At 38.6% G+C, this 20,162-nt stretch overlaps 1 protein-coding gene and 1 long non-coding RNA gene across 4 annotated transcripts in view; one reads left to right on the forward strand and one right to left on the reverse strand.

Annotated features, from left to right (window-relative positions):
* LOC113163498 (protein NLRC3-like) overlaps nt 1-20,162 on the forward strand; it is a 228,039-nt gene that overhangs the window by 143,646 nt on the left and 64,231 nt on the right. For 2 of the 3 annotated variants that reach the window (XM_026362196.2, XM_033326713.1), the window contains exon 7: nt 19,793-19,897. The exons of the other annotated variant lie outside the window; for it this stretch is intronic. In XM_026362196.2, coding sequence (XP_026217981.1) covers nt 19,793-19,897 — 105 coding nt within the window. The remainder of the gene's footprint in view (nt 1-19,792; nt 19,898-20,162) is intronic. 3 annotated transcript variants of the gene reach the window in all.
* Nucleotides 7,841-16,299, reverse strand: LOC113163604. The gene is made up of 3 exons (XR_003298912.1): nt 16,287-16,299; nt 8,654-8,657; nt 7,841-7,878 (listed from the first exon to the last, which is right to left on the reverse strand). It is a non-coding gene; the product is annotated as an uncharacterized LOC113163604 (long non-coding RNA).

Raw genomic sequence — 20,162 nt, forward strand, 5'->3', positions numbered from 1 at the left:
TCAGCAGCATGTTTTACTGTAAATATAGTTTAAAAACAAGAGAGTAATTTTACTGCAGGAATTATTGGGGATTTCCTTAGAAAACAAATTCTTGTAATAGTTCAGATTTATGACACTAAGATCTGGGTAGATTTCTAATTTGCATCATTACAAGTGAATGTGACCTTTGCAGAACTGGGAAAGTACAGGAGTAAAAGGTAGAATCAAAGGAGAGGTTCTTACATGTATTGATACCTTGTTTTTAACCTGAAGTCGGAACAAAGTCAGATTAAAACTGAACCTAAGACAAAGTGTCCTAAAGAAATTTAAATCAGTCTCACTGCTCTGTCAGTACTGACACACAGACAGCACAAAAAAAATACAACAAAACAAGAAGAAACATGGTCTTATGCAATTATACAGTTAATCTATGTGAGACATGGTTATAGAATAAAACATCACACTTCTCATCTGCTGCTGATTTACAGTAATCCGGTTATTGAAGAGCATTTGATCTTGTTACCTGATTACCCAAAAATGGTTTAGAAACTTTAAAAACAGTCATTAATGATGATGATTAAATGTTTTATCTAAATCTTTTATTCTTTATTCAGTTTGAGTGGCTGCAGTTTGTCAGAGATCAGCTGTGATTCTCTGGTCTCAGCTCTGAAGTCCAACCCCTCCCATCTGACAGAACTGGACCTGAGCTGGAACAAAGACCTGCAGGATTCAGGAGTGAAGCTGCTGTGTGGTTTTCTGGAGAGTCCACAATGTAGACTGGAGACTCTGAGGTCAGTTCACTGACTGTTACTATTGTAGAACTTATATCTTTAATCCACAACTGAACCAACACTGTAATAAATTAATTCAATTCTTCAGTTTCAGTTCAATTTTTGTTTAAATTTGTTGAAATATAATTGATAAAACATTTAATTGTTTAATATGACAGACTGATGTCTTAAAATAAGTGTGTTTTGAGAATTGTATTTTTTCCTACAGTTGAATTTACTTGTTGAAAAGGTTTAAAGAATCAAACTGTTGGTTTTACAAGTTTCAGTCCATCAACTGTAAATTATATTTATTTGACATTTTCGCTGAACATTTTACGAAGTTTTCATGAAATCATCTGTAATTTGGGATTAAAACAGTTTTTGTTCAGTTTAACCTGTGTTTAGTTTAGTGTTTCCTGATCTGATCTACAGGATCCAGACCAGGACCAAGCTACACCTTTTTAGTGGATCAGTTGTGGTTCTTTAAAGTTTGATACATTTCAATGATGAGTAAAAGTATTGTAGTAAGTTTTTAGTCTGTCATATGTGATTTGATATTTATCTTGTAATTCCAGATGTGACTGAGGTCAGCAGCATGTTATGAATCAGTGTTGACATGAATAGTTGTATGAATGTTGTGGTGACATTTGGATGATGTCTGTAGAAGGCTGACATTATGATGATCCACAATAACAGAGAGACAAAGTCACTCTACTCATTTTAGAGGAAACATCATTGATTAGGACATATCTGATTGATTATTAATGATTCGATCTTCATGGTTTATTGTTTATTTAGGTTGAACAACTGCAGGTTGTCAGAGATCAGCTGTGATTCTCTGGTCTCAGCTCTGAAGTCCAACCCCTCCCATCTGAAAGAACTGGACCTGAGTGGAAACAAGCTGCAGAATTCAGGCAGTGAAGCTGCTGTGTGGTTTTCTGGAGAATCCACAATGTAGACTGGAGACTCTGAGGTCAGTTCACTGACTGTTACTATTGTAGAACTTATATCTTTAATCCACAACTGAACCAACACTGTAATAAATTAATTCAATTCTTCAGTTTCAGTTCATTTCAGTGAGTTGTCATGAATAATGTTTGTTCACTGAAATTAAACCTTCAGAACTCAAACATTCAGATTTCTCAATAATGTTTCTAAAAAAAAAAAGCAAATGTTTGGTGATAGTAAAAGGTTGATTTTCGTTTAAATATGTTGAAATATAATTGATAAAACATTTAATTGTTTAATATGCCAGACTGATGTCTTAAAATAATTGTGTTTTGAGAATTGTTTTTTTTTCCTACAGTTGAATTTATTTGTTAAATGTGTTGAAAAGGTTTAAAGAATCAAACTGTTGGTTTTACAAGTTTCAGTCCATCAACTGTAAATTATATTTATTTGACATTTCTGCTGAACATTTTCCAAAATTTTCATGAAATCATCTGTAATTTGGGATTAGAACAGTTTTTGTTCAGTTTAATCTGTGTTTAGTTTTGTGTTTCCTGATCTGATCTGCAGGATCCAGACCAGGACCAAGCTAGACCTCTTTACTGTATCAGTTGTGGTTGTTTAAAGTTTGATCCATTTTAGTCATGAGTAAAAGTATTGTAGTAAGTTTTTAGTCTGTGAAATCTGATTTTATATTTATCTTCTAATTCTAGATGTGACTGAGGTCAGCAGCATGTTATGAATCAGTGTTGACATGAATAGTTGTATGAATGTTGTGGTGACATTTGGATGATGTCTGTAGAAGGCTGACATTATGATGATCCACAATAACAGAGAGACAAAGTCACTCTACTCATTTTAGAGGAAACATCATTGATTAGGACATATCTGATTGATTATTAATGATTTGATCTACATGGTTTATTCTTTATTCAGGTTAATTTACTGCAGTTTGTCAGAGATCAGCTGTGATTCTCTGGTCTCAGCTCTGAAGTCCAACCCCTCCCATCTGACAGAACTGGACCTGAGTGGAAACAAGCTGCAGAATTCAGGAGTGAAGCTGCTGTGTGGTTTTCTGAAGAGTCCACAATGTAGACTGAAGACTCTGAGGTCAGTTCACTGAACTTATATCTTTAATCCACAACTGAACCAACACTGTAATAAATTAATTCAATTCTTCAGTTTCAGTTAATTTCAATGAGTTGTCATGAATAATGTTTGTTCACTGAAATTAAACCTTCAGAACTCAAACACTCAAAGTTCTCATTAATGTTTCTAAATAAACTGTAGAAAATGTTTTGTGTCTGTAGAAGGACCTGACATTATGATGATCCACAATAACAGAGAGACAAAGTCACTCTACTCATTTTAGAGGAAACATCATTGATTAGAACATATCTGATTGATTATTAATGATTTGATCTACATGTTTTATTCTTTATTCAGGTTGAATTGGTGCAGTTTGTCAGAGATCAGCTGTGATTCTCTGGTCTCAGCTCTGAAGTCCAACCCCTCCCATCTGACAGAACTGGACCTGAGTGGAAACAACCTGCAGGATTCAGCAGTGAAGCAGTTGTGTGGTTTTCTGGAGAGTCCACAATGTAGACTGGAGACTCTGAGGTCAGTTGAGTTTTGGAGTTGATCCATGCTACTTCAAGCAGTATTGTACTAAACCTGCTAAAAGTCTCTGCAGGTCTGTGAGCTTCCAGCTCAGTGTGTTCACTCCAATACGTTAACATGAGAGCTGAAAGGAAGCTGGCGACACTACACAGCTCTGAACAGGACTGAAGTCTCTGCTGCTCTTTCTACTGGATGTGCTGCATCACTGACTGACAGCTGATGAAGGGAGTCTCTGGAAACTCTCATTGATCTAATCTGTTCTCTCTGATTCTCTCTACAGGTGGAAGGATTAAAGTGAATTGTCAGTGCTGCAGTGTGAACTGCTCTGAGAACAGCTCCACCGTCAGACTCGATGTCAAGTCCACCATCATCCCTGTGTGTTGGTCTGCATCTGACAGAGGATCATCAGTGGATCTGGACTGATCTGCTGCTGCTCTGTTCTTCTACACAGTCTCTGCAGACACACTGATAAACATCCATTGATTCTCCTCCACCCTCCACCTCCACCTGGATTTTCTTCAGTCTTTATTTTCTTCATTCAGATATTCTGAAGCTGCACCAACTGTAGTCGACTGTATTTATCAACCAGTAGATTTCTGATGTTGTAGCTCACAACACATGATCACAGCAGGTGAAGACTGATGGAAAGAAACATCAGGTTGATTTTGGTCGTTGTGACACTTGGCGTTCTTTCCACCCCACCTTTAGAGGTCTTACCAGTGCCCCACTCACACTCCCATCTATATGACTGTTTAGTAAACCATATGGTTTCAGGATTTCATCCTTTGAGGTGTTTAGCCCTCACTACTGTAGAACATCACTAAGGTAATTATGTTGATTAATTAATTATGTTGATTATAATTGTTAGTGTGTTAATGGGGAATTATTTTATGTATTAGCATTAAGCTATTAGGCTAGTTTTTAGCACACTTTCATTATCATTTAACTAGGATGGGAAATGGATCTTATATTGTTGTAGATTTTTAAAGTGCTGTCAATTTTGATATGGTTGATTTATATATCTTTTCTTTTGTATGTTTCGTGTATGTAACAGAATCTTTTGCTGCAGCAACTAGGAAAAAAAAGAAATTACTGGAATAACAACAAGAAACGGTGTCGGTGAAGATTCTCAGTCATCCAGGTGAAGTTATTTGGAAGTTGAGTCATGGTAACTGGACTTCCTTTAGTTAGGTAGAAATGTTTCGCTACTCATTCAAATAACTTCTTCAGTCTGAAGATAGTTGGTTACAGCCCACAGATGTATCCTCCAGGTTTGGTTTGCAACAATCCATTGTTTATCCTATTCAGCCTATTCAGGCCAAGAAATCCAGTTACCATGACTCAATTTCCAGGTATAAAAAAAACAAGTACATCAACAAATAAGTCTATAAACTGGTGATGTGTTACTATTTCTCTTACACCTGCAAACCTATCTCCTGACTACTGTCAGTCTTACACACAGCTTCTCACCTCTCATTCTCTCTGAATGCTCTAATCTACAGTTATGCCAGTCAACCTCAACGCCCAGAGCACCGCTTCTACCCCACTCCAGTCAGGAAACATTAGACATTTAGGTACTGAAATCTCCTGAGGTCATCAGATCAGACACAACAAAATGATTCCCTATTATTAAAGGCAATAGAGGAAGACATCAAACAATGGGAGTCGTTGCCCCTATTCATTCAAAGAGGCAGGTGGAAGGAGGAAAGTGTTTAGGGTTGGCTGGCTGCAGGGCTGTGTCTGCCTTGGCGATCAGGCCTCCTTGAGGTGAGAGGGTGTGGTGGATTTGGGGGATGTCACCCCATGCTGAGCTTGGACCTTTAACGCCTGCCCACACATATGTATCTTTTAAGCACGAGGTTTGTGTATAAGTGCTTTGTGTATAAATGTGTGACTGCACAGAATGTGTGTGGATGTGTATGAGTGCAGAGCCAGCACCATCAGGACTGATTTACAGTCGGCGTGATAGTGAAGATCGACTCTTTTACAGAATAGATGTTGTAACTTATCAAAGAAACTGGTTTTAGTCTCAAACTAGATGATTAAATGACATGTTTATTTATTTATTTTTTTTTCAGATTACTAAAATAGCATCAGTACAGATGTTTCAGTCCTTTTTTATATAATTTTCATATCCGACAGATCAATGTTCTAAATACATATCCTGGGTTTTTACTGAATAATTAATGTTTTACATTGATAGTTTCATCAGCAACCTGACCTTATGATTGTGTTTTATTACAATTTTAACCCATTTCAGATTAAATATTAGAGTCATATAAATAATCTAATAATATAATAACACAAATTTTAGACTCAAGATGAACTGAGTCAGCAGCTTTGTGGAAAACAGATGAGAGCAGCATCACAAACTCAGATTATTAAGTGGTGCTTTTTATATTGAAAGTCCCAGGTCTCTTAAATTCCTGTTAGTGAGGCTAGTTGAGTTCAGATGGTTGCTTCTCTGTGCCAAAATAAAGAGATTTTATGTTGCACTCATTGGATTGACCAACACAAGGTATAAATTAAAAGTCAATGGAGCTCAACAGAAACCACTCTGGAGGAGTAAAGGTGAGGTACTGTATCTACTGTTGTACACGGTGGTGGGAGTATCACGGTCTGAGGCTGTTGTTGTTACGATTCCTGCCTCGTTCCTGCTCAGTTGGTTTTGTTTTTGTCTCCTTCCCATTTTCACCTGGTCTCACTCCTTTGGCTTTGCTCTCCAGCCATTTCCTGTTATAGCTCCCCTCAGTCCTCTGTCTCGTTGCCAGATTGTTGCATTAATTTACATGAAGTAACTCAGAATCAAATCGAGTCACCACCTTGGATCACCACTCAGCTGGCCAGGTCAGCATTTTAGCAGAATAAACCTAACATCAAAATACGTCAGGCCCTCAGGCCATCTTCATGAAAAGACATTCACACCAGTGGCTTGCAAGAGGTAAAGGCGGCTCTACGGCTCTGTCCAGCTCTCCTAGAGTAACAGCCTGTCTCCTAGAATCTCCTCCATGCGCTTGAGACTGTGCTGGGAGACACAGCAAACCTTCTGTCAATGACACGTATTGATGTGCCATCCTGGAGAAGTTGGACTGCATGTTTAACCTCTGTAGGTCCAGGTATCACCTCATGCCACCAGTAGTGACACTGACTGTAGCCAAATGCAAAACTAGTGAACAACAGTCAGTAAAGATGAGGAGGGAAACATGTCAGTGGCCTCCACCTGTAAAACTGTTCATGTTTTGGTGATCATCTAATTGTTTCCCCTTTAGTGCATCTGTTGTTAATTTCATTAAACCCAAAGCAGCTGAAACTGATGAACAACCCCCTCGGCTACTTAACTGAGCAGATCAATATCCCAGAAGTTTAACTGACTTGATGTTATCTCTAATTGAAAAGTGTTTCTTTTATAAGTATCTGATAGCTGCTGTGCTGTAGTCATTTCAAATGTGCGATGAGCAAGTTCCTCCTCTCCGTATCTCCCCAATGCTTTAACACAGACAGAAAAACAGTAGTTTGAAGGTTTGTTCATTAAGAGACAAGAGGTTGAAATTTAGAGAGTAACATTTTCAGTAATGACCATTTATTTTTGTTCAGTCTTCATGAAGACAACATGGAATGTAACAATGAATAATAATAGTAGAGAGAAATATACAACCATGAGAGAAAATCATTAATTTCAGCTGTGAACAGATTATGAAACCCTGAATAATTGTAAACAGAAACTTTGTTTTGAAATGTTACATCTTTCATTCTTTATTTAGACTGAGTTGCTGCAGGTTGTCAGAGATCAGGTGAAGGATTCAGCAGTGAAGCTGCTATGTGGTTTTCTAGTGTCCACAATGTAGACTGGAGACTCAGTTTACTGTCTGTTTTCAATCATACTTCCTACATATGATAAATTAACAGAATTTATTCAGGTATATTCTAAAGTTAGATGGTCCTTCATCATTCATTCAATTCTTCAGTTTCAGTTAATTTCAGTGAGTTGTCATGAATAATGTTTGTTCACTGAAATTAAACCTTCAGAATTCAAACACTCAAATTTCTCACTAAATTTTTTAAACTGAGTTGAATTTACTTACTAAATATGTTGAAAAAGGTTGAAAGACTCTAAAAGTTATACAAGTTTCAGTCTAACTCTAAATTGATCAATATTTTTATTAAATTGTTTGTATTTATTACTTGATCTGATCTTCAGATTAGACACAGGGAACAAGCAAGAACTTTTTTACTGGATCAGTCCTTCTAACATTTGGATGATGGCTGACATTGTGATGATCCACAATAACAGAGAGACAAAGTCACTCGACTCATTTTAGAGCAAACATTATTGATTGATTTAGATTGATTATTGATGATTTTATCTATATTGTTCTATTCTTTATTCTTTTCACATTAAGATCCTGCTGGTTGTCAAAGATCAGCTGTGATTCTCTGGTCTCTGCTCTGAAGTCCAACCCCTCCCATCTGACAGAACTGGACCTGAGCTGGAACAACCTGAAGGATTCAGATGTGCTGCAGTTGTCTGATCTTGTGAAGAGTCCAGACTGTAAACTGGAGACTCAGTTGAGAGTGGAGTTAGTCCAACCTGCTTTTTTGACAAAAGAGAAAGAAAAGAATACAATCCATAGACAGTGTGTGTATACAATAAACATGTTCAAAGTAAATTTACAGTGTATATACAATAGTGTGTGTACAATAATGCTCAATAATGCACAAGTTCAAAACAACTTATACTACTGACAAAAAATGTAGCATATGATGCCCATTTATACCTCACACATCCTCCCCTATTTAAATGAATCCAACCTATATTCACAGCCCGTCTAAAAAAGTCACCACCTGCATTTAACTAAGCAAATAGGTAAGAGCCTCCCATTGGATGATTATTGTTCAGCTGACAACAACTTATTTAACCCAGTGAGTAGCTTCTCATTTCTTAAACAACCACATCAGAAGTCCTGCGCACATCCTGTGGTCATGGAAAAGATGTTAATCTTAGGTAGGCTACAGCTGGGATTTGAACCCCAGTCTCCCACATGAGAGGTGGTGACATTACCACTACACTAACCAGCTGCTACTTTAAGTTATTCTATCAGTGGATTTTTATTTCCCTGATGACACGGGCATATTCCAAGATGACAGTATCAGGATTCATCAGTTTGTGACTTCGGGAGTGGTTCGGGGAGGATGACTTATCATTTTGACACATGGATTTGCCAACACAGAGTCCAGACCTTAACCCCACAGAGAATCTTTGGGATGGGCTGGAGAAAACTTTGCTAAGCAGTTTGACTCTTCCATCATCAAAACAAGATCTTGTGGAAAAATTATACAACTCTGGACGAGAATAAATGTTATGATATTGCAGAAGCTTATTGAAATGGTGCCACAGTGAATGTGTGCCATAATAAAAGCTAAAGGTGATCCAACTAAATATTAGTGTGTCTGTACATTACAGACCATCTGCAGCAGAGACAGTTGAATAAAAAAAATATCATCACCTTCATGAATGAGGATTTACTTTTTCAGAGTGGTGTTCCTAATAAACTGAACAGTAAACAGGCATAAAGTGATGATGTATTTCTGCTAAATTCATTAATACTATGATTAGTTTATCTGTACCTTCAGGAGACCTTCAAACCTCTGGTCCACATCTCACCTGATGCCAGGTACCATCTGTATCTGTGTCCATCAAATGTTCAGAGCAGAGATAATCACTGACAGCATTTCATCAGCGTTGGAGCTGAGTCATGAAATCACTCAGTTCTTAATCCTACGACATTGAGAGACTTGATAAAAACAAGAGAGCAGAGTTCCACCACATGTTTGACTGTGTCACTAAATGTAAAAGTTTGTAAAAGTAATAAACTCAACATCAGTACTTCACACTTTATCCTGTTATGATATTCTATTGTTTTTATTATTATTTAATTTTCCATTGCAGTACTGCCCCCTGGTGGACAGAATACTGATTACAGCTGTTAATGTGCAGGATTGTGTGATCATCAGCAGCTGTTACTGATCAATGTGTGTGTGTGTGTGTGTGTGTGTGTGTGTGTGTGTGTGTGTGTGTGTGTGTCAGGTGTGTGTGTGTGTGTGTGTGTCAGGTGTGTGAAATGCCCATGCCAGCCTTCATGAAGCAGACTCTGGAGGAGCTCAGTGTGGGGACATACACCAACATCGCCTACATTCACCTCGACACTCCACTCATCACTGCTCTGTCTGTCTTCACACATCGCAGAGTCTCTGCTCTGCCCGTCATCAACCACAAAACCACGTCCTGCTGCTAATGGGATCTGGTTTAATGTGGGTCAGTGTGAACATGTTGTTTTCTGTGTCTGCAGGTAAAGTGGTGGACATCTACTCCAAGTTTGACGTGATTGTGAGGAAACCTGTAGCTCTGTAGTCCTGGTTAGATTAGTGCGTTTACTGTGTGAGGAAACCTGTAGCTCTGTAGTCCTGGTTAGATTAGTGCGTTTACTGTGTGAGGAAACCTGTTTGTGTGTTTGTGAACAGAACCTGGCTGCAGAGAAAACCTACAACAACCTCGATGTGACGGTCACTCAAGCTCTCAGACACAGGTCTCAGTACTTTGAAGGAGTTATGAAGTGCAACAAACTGGAAACACTGGAGACCATCGTGGACCGCATTGTCAAGGCCGAGGTAACACACACAAACACACCTGAATGTTTTGTTCGGTCTCATGATGTCACAGTTAACTTTTTCTTTTTGCCCTGAGAACAGAAGTCGGTCAACAATCTTAACTGATTGATGAAGCGATCAGGCTCCTGTCAGTGTTTGTGATATTTCTCTGGTTTGGTCTCTGCTCAGGCCTCTTTTAAAAAAATAAATGTATCACATTGGGTGCAGACAGATCACATATTGATCAAATGATCACAATAACACATATGGAGGGGTTCATAAACAAACAGCTCATTTTGATTTATCTGTGTGTAGGTTCACAGGCTAGTTGTTGATGATGAGTCTCATATCGTCGGTATCGTGTCCTTGTCCGACATCCTGCAGGCGCTCGTACTAACCCCAGCAGGTAAACACACATTCTGTAAGTTTGGACTGTATTTTATTGTTTTAATTAAACTGCTTCAGATAAACATGTCTCACAAACACGAAGTATCAACATGCAAACATCAGATCTGACTGGAGAACAGCACATATTCTAACAACAACAAAACCAAAAATAAAAATCATATCATATATATTCAAAATATAACATAACAAAGCAAACCAACTGAAACAGTTCCAACAGTCTGAACCCTACAGATAAACACGTGTAAATCACAGTACTGGTCCAGAAACAGGACGACCACTGGTTTTTAAGTGTTTCTGAGAAACAGAATCATCAAAGTCTTGTATTCTGCTAAAAATGGAAACACTGGGCAGTGAACTTCAGGTTTTAGACAGATGGTGACTGGACACCGGACAAAGCTGTTACTCACTCTGTGTCTTTGTGCAGGTCTGGGAAGGAAGGAGTCTCTGCCCTCTCACCCTGCACCTCTTGACACAACAGGACCTGAGACAGGATCTAAACCTGGTACAGACCAGGACCAGGACAAGGAGCACAACCAGAACCAGGAACAGGCATTGGAGCATTGTGCAGATACAGAAAGTACACCTGAACCACATCAGGACCAGGACCAGGACCAGGATCAGGACCAGTCTGCTAAAACATTAGAGACAGACACGGAGACAAGCTGCAGGGACGCTAGTACTGCAGAGACCTGCCAACAGGCGGAGACAGAGGGAGAGACGGAGGGGGAGGAAGACCCAACAGAGACAGAAACACAGAGAGAGAGTGACACAGATGGAGACACAACAGAGAGACAGACAGAGGGGGAGACAGCAGAGATAAATGGAGCAGAGGAGGAGGTGAAGGAGGGGGAGGAAGGTGAAGAAGCAGGGGAGGAAGAGACTGGTGATGGAAAGAAGGAAGAGGAGGAAGAGATGAAGGGGGAGGTAGGAGGAGAAGATGAAGAAGTAAAGGAGGAGGGAGGAGCAGAGGATGAGCCAGAGGAAGCTGAGGAGGGAGGAGGTGAAGAAGAGGAAGCAGGGGAGGAGGGGGAGGAAGGGGAGAAGGGGGAGGCGGTGTGACATCACAGAGTGCCTCTCTGGACTCCGTGAGATTGAGTCGAGCTGCACCACAGAAGAAGAAAGCGAGCGGACGTCAGGCTGACGTGTGATTGGAGGAGACTCTGAGAGTCCGATTTTTTTTATTGGTCATCAGTCGAAGGGGGGAAGCCCTGCAGGGCTGTGATTGGACAGCTTCTCTGGAGGTGGGCGACAAGTCAATGATTGATGTGTGCTGGAGCCAATCAGATCTTAGATAATTTTAGATAGTTTAGAGCAGGTTGGTTCTGAAGGAGTTTAATGGACTGAACTGTAATAAATCACCATGGCAACAAATATGATCAGCACTTATACTACTACTACTACTACTAATAATAATAATGATAATTATAATTCAGGAGTCAGGTAAATGTTTAGAAAATTGCGTTCATTTGTGACCATTTTATTATAAATCTTATTTGACTTATTTCCACGACCGCTGGTCATACAGATCCAGAATCTTTAGGTTTCATCTCACCTGTGCTGAATCAGAGTGAAATCTGAAAACCAGTTTGTTTCTTTATGTTGGAGCTTCAAGCTGATCAGAAAGTAAACACACAGTTTATATGTTGAGTGGAAATACAGAGGTGAGTATGAAGGGCTGTAGGCGAGTCTGTGTGTCAGCTGTTATTTCTTTACATCAGCCTCTTGTCTGTTTATCAGCAGTTTATCCCAGAGCTTCACTCAGCCCTCTCTGATAAATCTATTATAACCAGTAGATCAGCAAGTTTCCTTTGGTTTTAGACACTAAACCTGTGTTGATGACAAATGTTTTTATAGAGAGAATTGATCAAATGACTATGTAACCTGGAAATGTTACGTTTTTTGTTATCATCAATGATACATCAGAGGTTTGCCTCCATCTCTGCAGCTTATTTAGCTTCTTTTGGCTTCTAGTTTATCAGACAGACAGAAAGCAGCCGGTGAACAGAGTGGAGTGTTGAGGAGATCACGAGCAGAAATGTCCCTCAGGAGGTGCAGCTGAAAGACAGAGACCAGCCAGAGCTAGACATAAAGAAACAACAGGTGATTTTGTCTTGAATTTTTTCTGTAGATCTTAGCAACATGTTAAAATCTACATCTAAACCACTCAGTGTTTGTGTGAACAAAAAGCCATGAAGTCGTTCAGAAACCATCCTGTGAACTTAAGAAAACGTGAAGGTTTTAGAATCAAACTCCTGTAAAAACTTTATTTATTTCACAAAGATTCAGTTTTTATTTGGTTTCTCTTTAGAGATTATTTGACCCTCACCATCACCACCATGCATTTGTGATGTCATAAAAGGGGGGGGGGGGGGGGGGGTACATTGTGTTGTTATTGGTGCCTTTTGTTTTAGCTTCAGAATTTTAATCGAGTCAAATAGTTTTTATTCCTGATAAGATTAAAATCTATTTATCTGCTGTACGTGAGATTAGAACAAGGATCTTATGTAAAGACTGGATGTACATTGTTTTATAGAGAGAAATAAAATCAGACGTCTGTTTAGTTATTTTGTTGTAAAGATTAAAAAGAATCTGTACAAAGATTTTATTGTTAATAAATTTAATGTATTTATAGTTTGTAGACGCACACTGGACACTTCACTGATTTATTTCTAACAGGTCAGATTAATTAACCTGATCAGCTCCTCAACCCTGAACTCCATGTGCACACAGGGATTCTGGGAAATGTAGTAAGTTGATTTAAAGAGCAAGTGGAAACAGTGCAGAACAAAAGAGTTGAGCTGAATTTGAACGTTCACTCTGCTGATGAGGCTGTAACACGTCTCCTCACTCGGGTTTTCTACATGTACTGTAAATTGTTAAAAGTTGTTAAAAACATAAAATAAAATATCTGGATGATGTTTTCATTTTATTTTTGTTTATACTCAGCAGCCAACTGAATTCATCAGTTCTAATCACCATGATCACTGCACACTGTGATTTATGGATTAAATAATAATATGAGAGAAAAATGATAATATGAACTTTTTTATTACTGTGTTTAGTCCATTATGTGTTAGTGAACTTGTGAATTTCTGGCTCCTGAAAGACAAAAAGGTCTCAGTAATGATTCTGTCTTTCAGCTTTGCAAATGAAACTGAAAACGTTTTAAATTAATTTTAATGAACCAGCTAGAATAAGATAACTATACAATGTGTAATTACATTGGTAGATTAAAAATACATAATAGTGATATTTTCAATTTGATGCCAGTGAATCCCACAGGACAGGATCAAGTTCACTGTGCTATATCGGTTCCTTGTTTAACATCACTAAGTGTTTCTGAACAGAGTAAACAAACTGAAATCTGTTGTAATCAACATTTTTACCATTCTTAAAACATTTTAGCTGCTCAACAGTTTGAGGCTGTGTTGTTGTATTTTTCAACTGTAGTCTTAGTTAAACTTGTGTGACGACTATAAAAAGCTTCGTCAGCCGTGCTCTGATACAAGGATTCACCATGGCAACAGTAAATGAGGAGCAGAGAGGCCATTTTAATCCAGTGAAGTTAGAAATGCAAATGTGTCTTAAAAAAACAGCAGCAGAGAAATAGTCTCATTTAAATGTTTAGTAAATATAAACAGTAACTTAAAGATATATGTCAAACAACGCTACACCAAAGTAGTGATGGGTGTGTATCAAGCACAAACAGCTTTACTCGTGTATCGCTTAGGAAAAGTCACGTGACCGACACAGCTGCTGTGAATAAGTGATATTAAGACATCTTAGAAAAAATTCACAGGTTTTACTTTACTATGATGGGAATGTGATTTTTTAACAAACACCTTAGAGATTGAAAGGTTAAAAACCTGCCAACACATGTTTACATTTACATTACATTTAGTTATTTGTTTATTTTTTTCTCAACTTGTTGGCCGAAGCTTGATATAGACCTGTGTCTATCTAAATTTGAAACTGGGGTTTCCTGTAAATATAAAGACGGAACAAACACTGAAATTCAAAGTGCGCAGTTTGTTATTGTTGATCAGTAAAGAAGAAGAAAGAAATACGAAGTTGACTCGGTGAGTTTTAATATAAAATATGAAGTTCTTCTTTTCTATACAAACTGTAGTGAAGGTCAATGCAGCTAAACAGTCAAATTTAAAACAACACAAATTATTCGATTTAACTTGTTAAGTTAATTTGACCTGAAAAAGAAACCTGGACAGCTACCATCAGTAAAACAGTTATTAACTTGTTTATTTCATATGATAAAGAATTTTAACAAAATCATACTTACAGCATTTAAATAATTCATAAAACCTACATTTGTAAATCCGAGCTTTTAATTTTCAAGTTCACCAGAAGCAGCTGATATTCAGATATTAGATTTAGAAATTAACATATGTTCAGAAAAACACCAGTGACTCTTTCAATCCACGAAACAGTGGCCACTATTTCATTTAATCTATTTCTGTACTTTTTCTTTATGATGGTTATTTTTAATGTTCTGGTTTCTGCAGCTGTGTTTACTTTGTGCTTATATGAATGTGGATTCTAACTCCAATTAATTAATTAGTTTTTGCGCTTCATCAAAGTCACGAGGATTTAACATCAAATACATTTACCTATACATGTTAAACAACATAGAAGATAAAAACTTTTGTATCTGATGACCCACATTTTTAATGAGCAAAGGTTTTGGAACATGTGTCTCACGGTGCTTCTTGTTACCCAGTTGTGTCTTGTGAGGTTGATTTTCAAACAGTAACTAGATCTAAATGACTACTCTTGGTTTTAACCCTGGGTTTTACCTGTGAACACTGTATTTGTTGTTGTTGTTGTTGTTGCAACTGCATGAAACCCAAAGAAATGTGTGTGGGAGAAAATCAGACATTTTGAATCAGCCGAGGAAGAAAAGATCAGCTCATGATTCAAAATTTAAAGCCAACATCATTTCCTCTGCTCTGTATTTTATGTGTCTTGTTACCGTTCCCTCTTGTGGCATCATCAAATACTGTACATTGTGTTGGTTTCTGGATGTATTGAGCACAAGGTTGTTGTAGTAACATCAAGTGAATTTGTGAACTTAGATTTATTCTGGTGTCATCATCGTCATTTAAATACAACAAAACTAGTTTTTAGTAGAACATGTTAAAGCCAAGAGAAACATTATCATGGTAAAAACGGATGTGTGAAAAACACTCTTATGCTTTCTTATAGAGAAGAGAAGGAAACTGAAGATCATTTAGGTCAGACTCCATTTTGTGAAGAAGAGATAGAATCTGCTTCTGTTCATACAGAGACATTAAGACATTTGTTTAGTACTTCCTGTTTTGTTAAACAGTTGAATAGAAAATGGAGGAAATGAAAAACGTGAGTGGTTACTAATATACACACCAGCAATAATAATAATAACCAGCAACAACTATTTAAATGACACAAATGGACATTTGTTCATGTGATATGACCTCACTTGTTTATTTAAGGATTTGACTTTCTCTAAGAACTTTATTTATTTCAGTTCAGTCATCGGTAAAGTCATAAAACAGGTTGGTCATTCTTGAGAAATGGGAAAAAACATGTCCTGGATATAACCAGATGAGTTTTAGTTCAAATTTAAAATAATCCAGAATACTATCTGTCTGGTGGTGGTGATGATAAAGCTAGTACTGATCTACAAATCTTATTTACTAAAAATATTAGAAAGTTGTTGTGTTGTTGTTGCTATGTTCAGATAGCCAGGACATAGCTTTTGAATGAATATATAAAATGTGAGATGTATTTTTTTTCTAATTAAAACCATTTTTTCCACTTTTAATTTGACTGAAATCAGTACATTAGGGTGAAGACAGTTTAATCTAGCCACAGGGGTTGCAAGCCAGTGACTTCTGTGCTAGTGACTTCTGTGTAGAAAACGAGGTGGAAGGGCAGCAAGACGTAGTATTGGAGGAGGATACAAACTGTTCTACCATGGTGTGGATAGGAACAGAAACAGGGTAGGAGTGATTCTGAAGGGGGAGTTTGTGAACAATGTTCTAGAGGTGAAAAGAGTCTCAGACAGGGTGATGAGCCTAAAGCTAGAAATTGAAGGGGTGATGGTGAATGTAGTCAGTGGGTATGCTTCACAAGTTGGCTGTGAATTAGAAGACAAGGAGAGATTCTAGAGTGAGTTTGATGAGGTCATAGAGAGTATCCCCAGAGGAGAGAGAGTAGTTGTTGGAGCAGACTTTAATGGGCATGTTGGTGAGGGCAACAGAGGTGATGAGGAGGTGATGGGCAGGTTTGGTGTAAAGGAAAGGAATCTGGAAGGACAGATGGTGGTGGACTTTGCTAAGAGGATGGAAATGGCTGTAGTCAACACCTACTTCCAGAATAGAGAGGAACATAGAGTGACATACAGAAATGAAGGTAGGAGTACGCAGGTGGACTACATCCTATGTAGACGAGGTCATTTGAGAGAGGTTAGTGACTGCAAAGTGGTGGTAGGAGAGAGTGTAGCCAGACAGCACCGCATGGTGGTGTGTAAGATGACTCTGGAGGTCAGGAAGAAGAAAAGAGGGAAGTCAGAGAAGAAGACCAAGTGGTGGAAGTTAAAGAATGAAGAAACTTGTGAGGAATTCAGACAGAAGTTGAGACAGGTTCTGGGTGGTCAGGATGAGCTTCCAGATGACTGGGAAACTACAGCAGAGGTTATTAGGAAAACAGGTAGGAAGGTGTTAGGTGTGTCATCTGGAAAGAAGAAAGAAGGTAAAGACACTTGGTGGTGGAATGAGGAAGTACAGGAATGCGTCCAGAGGAAGAGGTTGGCTGGAAGGAAGTGGGATGTAGAAAGGACTGAGGAAAGTAGACAGGAGTACAAGGAAGTGCATCGTAAAGTGAAGAGGGAGGTGGCAAAGGCGTCAGAGTAGTCCAGAACATGTATGAGAGAAGTATGACGGTGGTGAGATGTGCTGTAGGTCAGACAGAGGAGTTCAAGGTGGAGGTGAGTTTAAGTACTTGAGGTCAACAGTTCAGTGTGATGGGGAGTGTGGAAAAGAGGTGAAGAGGCGAGTGCAGGCAGGTTGGAGCTGGTGGAGGAAAGTGTCAGGAGTGTTGTGTGACAGAAGAGTGTCAGCAAGACTCAAAGGAAAGGTCTACAAGACAGTGGTGAGACCAGCTCTGCTCTATGGGTTAGAGACGGTAGCAGTGAGAAAGAGACAAGAGACTGAGATGGAGGTAGCAGAGATGAAGATGTTGAGGTTCTCCTTAGGAGTGACCAGGTTAGACAGAATAAGGAACAAGTACATCAGAGGGACGGCTCATGTTGCCTGTGTTAGCGACAAAGTCAGAGAGGCCAGACTGAGATAGTTTGGACATGTTCAGAGGAAGGATAGTGAATATATTGGTAGAAGGATGTTGGAGATGGAGCTGCCAGGCAGGAGGGCAAGAGGACGGCCAAGGAGGAGATATATGGATGTTATAACAGAGGACATGAGGTTGGCTGCTGTGAGGGTAGAAGATGCCCTAGATAGAGTGAGGTGGAAAAGGATGATTCGCTGTGGCGACCCCTGATGGGAAAAGCCGAAAGAGAAGAAGAAGAGGGTGAAGACAGTTGGATGTTGGACTGTTCTGTTTTCATCTCTTTAGCAGCTGCTGACAGTTGTTTCTAATGCTGTAGTAGTGAAGGACTGTCTGCTTCACATTTTTATTAGTGTTTATTCCAACTCTGCCATTTTCAGAGTTATATATAACGTGTTTTAAAGGCTGTGATACAGATTTTAAAATAAAGGAGTTTCACCAAACTTAAGATTTTATAATAACTGTTAATGATCACCTGAGCAGCTCAAAGTTTAAAAACAGTCACACAAACACCTTCTCATGTTAAATATCTAGTATCAGCTACAGTTAAATGAACACACTACATGATTATTACAGGTTCTATTTGTTTTTACCTTGTAGCTCTTTCTCTCATGGGAAACATCTGGACACTTTTTCTGTTCATGTGATAAATCCCTTCAGTTCTGGAAGAATCCTTTTGGCTCTCAATCTGACCAACTCTGTTCCTTTTTATAAACTTTAAGGTGATGTTTAATTGAAGGTAAAGATAAATATCCTTATGGTAAAATTCAAATTATATAAAAAAAAATCTCTGCATATTTTTATTTAGCATCTTTGTTAGTTTACTTTTTAATTCTCCAAGATCCTCTGACAAGTTAATGCTGATGTTGTGGCTGAAAAACTGTCTACATGTACAAGAGGGTCTGAGACATTCAGATTAGGATGGTTTACAGGTAGTAGTCCAGTTCTCTGTAGATACCAGACGGTCTTTGATAGTTCTGGTTATAAAATGGACTTTAATGTGTTATAAGTATTACAACATACAACAAAGAAACGTTTGTTAAGTCTCAGTGTCTGTTGTTGTTCAGTGATACTAAGTCGACCTCTGTGTCATGTGAGTTCCTGCTAATGGAGAAGGTGGAGTGTTACATTCTGGTCTTTCAGTGTGGCCTTTTTTCTGTTTGTGTTATTTCCTCTTCTCTCAGTCTTGTATGTGAATTGTTTGTCCTGGTTCTTGTTCTGAGCTCACAGTCAATGTTACTGGTTTACAGTGAGACTGACTGAAGTCCAGAAGATGGACGTAGAGGAGAACAGTCCACTGTCTTCAGGATCCAGTCTGTCTATGAAGAGGGACCAGTCCAAAGATTGTCCAAAACTGAGTAATGAACCTGGAACCTCAGACACAAAGTAAGACAGTTCCTTAAAACGCTATAAAAGGCTGAACTATGAACTAAGAGCTAAGAGCAGGGACACAGTATCAAGACATTAGGTACAGAGACAAGAAGAAAAGTTATCAGAGAGTTTACAGTGGCCTTAAATTTAGACTGAGACATCAAATCACTTCACAGAATCTGCTGTGTGTTTGAAGCAGAAAAAGAGAAATCCTTCTTACACATCTCTGTCCATACACTAGGTCAGTAGAGATAGGTTAGAGATAGTAGATATAAAACAATATGAAAACAATAGTCATGATGATTTAAATGTACAGATGATGTTTAATGTTATATCCACAAACCAACATGTTGACTTCCAAGTTTAGGACGTGCTCAGTGACTGTGTGTTCATCAGTATTTAGAGCTGTTTGTATTCTGTCCACTACAGAAACTACTGTGATTTATAAAGATAGTATGGGGCTGTTAGTTTAAGTGTCTGAAGCTGCAGCAGGTTGATTCATGTGTGAACACAAAGTCACGATTGACTAAATAATCTCATTAAAACTACGACTGATCCATAAAACAAACTTTTTAAAGAAACTTACCTGTTGTTTGCTGCCTGGTTTTATTATACTGTGTGTGTTTTACTTCCTGTTCTCTCAGTCTTGTTGTGTGTGTTTGTCCAGAGTTTTGTCCTGAGCTCACAATCAGTGTTACTGGTTTACTTCTCAGACAGAGACCAGAGTCTCCAGTACCCAGCTGTCTGTCTATGAAGAGTGACTGTTCTAAAGAACAACGTTCAGACATCAGTAATGGACCTGGACCCTCAGACACACAGTAAGAGACAGTTTCTAGTGTAAAGTGTCTGATGATGATTCAGTAACAGAAAAAATAAAATTCTCTCCCAAATTAGTATTTATCCATAATCTAGCCACAGGGGTTGCAAGCCAGTGACTTCTGTGCCGGTCCCCAAGCCCGGATAAATAGAGAGGGTTGCGTCAGGTAGGGCATCCGGCGTAGAAATTGCCAAAATAACCATGCGAATCACTCACAAGACTTTCATACCCGATCGGTCGAGGCCCGGGTTAACAATGACCGCCAC

The sequence above is a fragment of the Anabas testudineus genome, chromosome 2 (assembly GCF_900324465.2).
Source record: "Anabas testudineus chromosome 2, fAnaTes1.2, whole genome shotgun sequence".
NCBI lineage: Eukaryota > Metazoa > Chordata > Actinopteri > Anabantiformes > Anabantidae > Anabas > Anabas testudineus.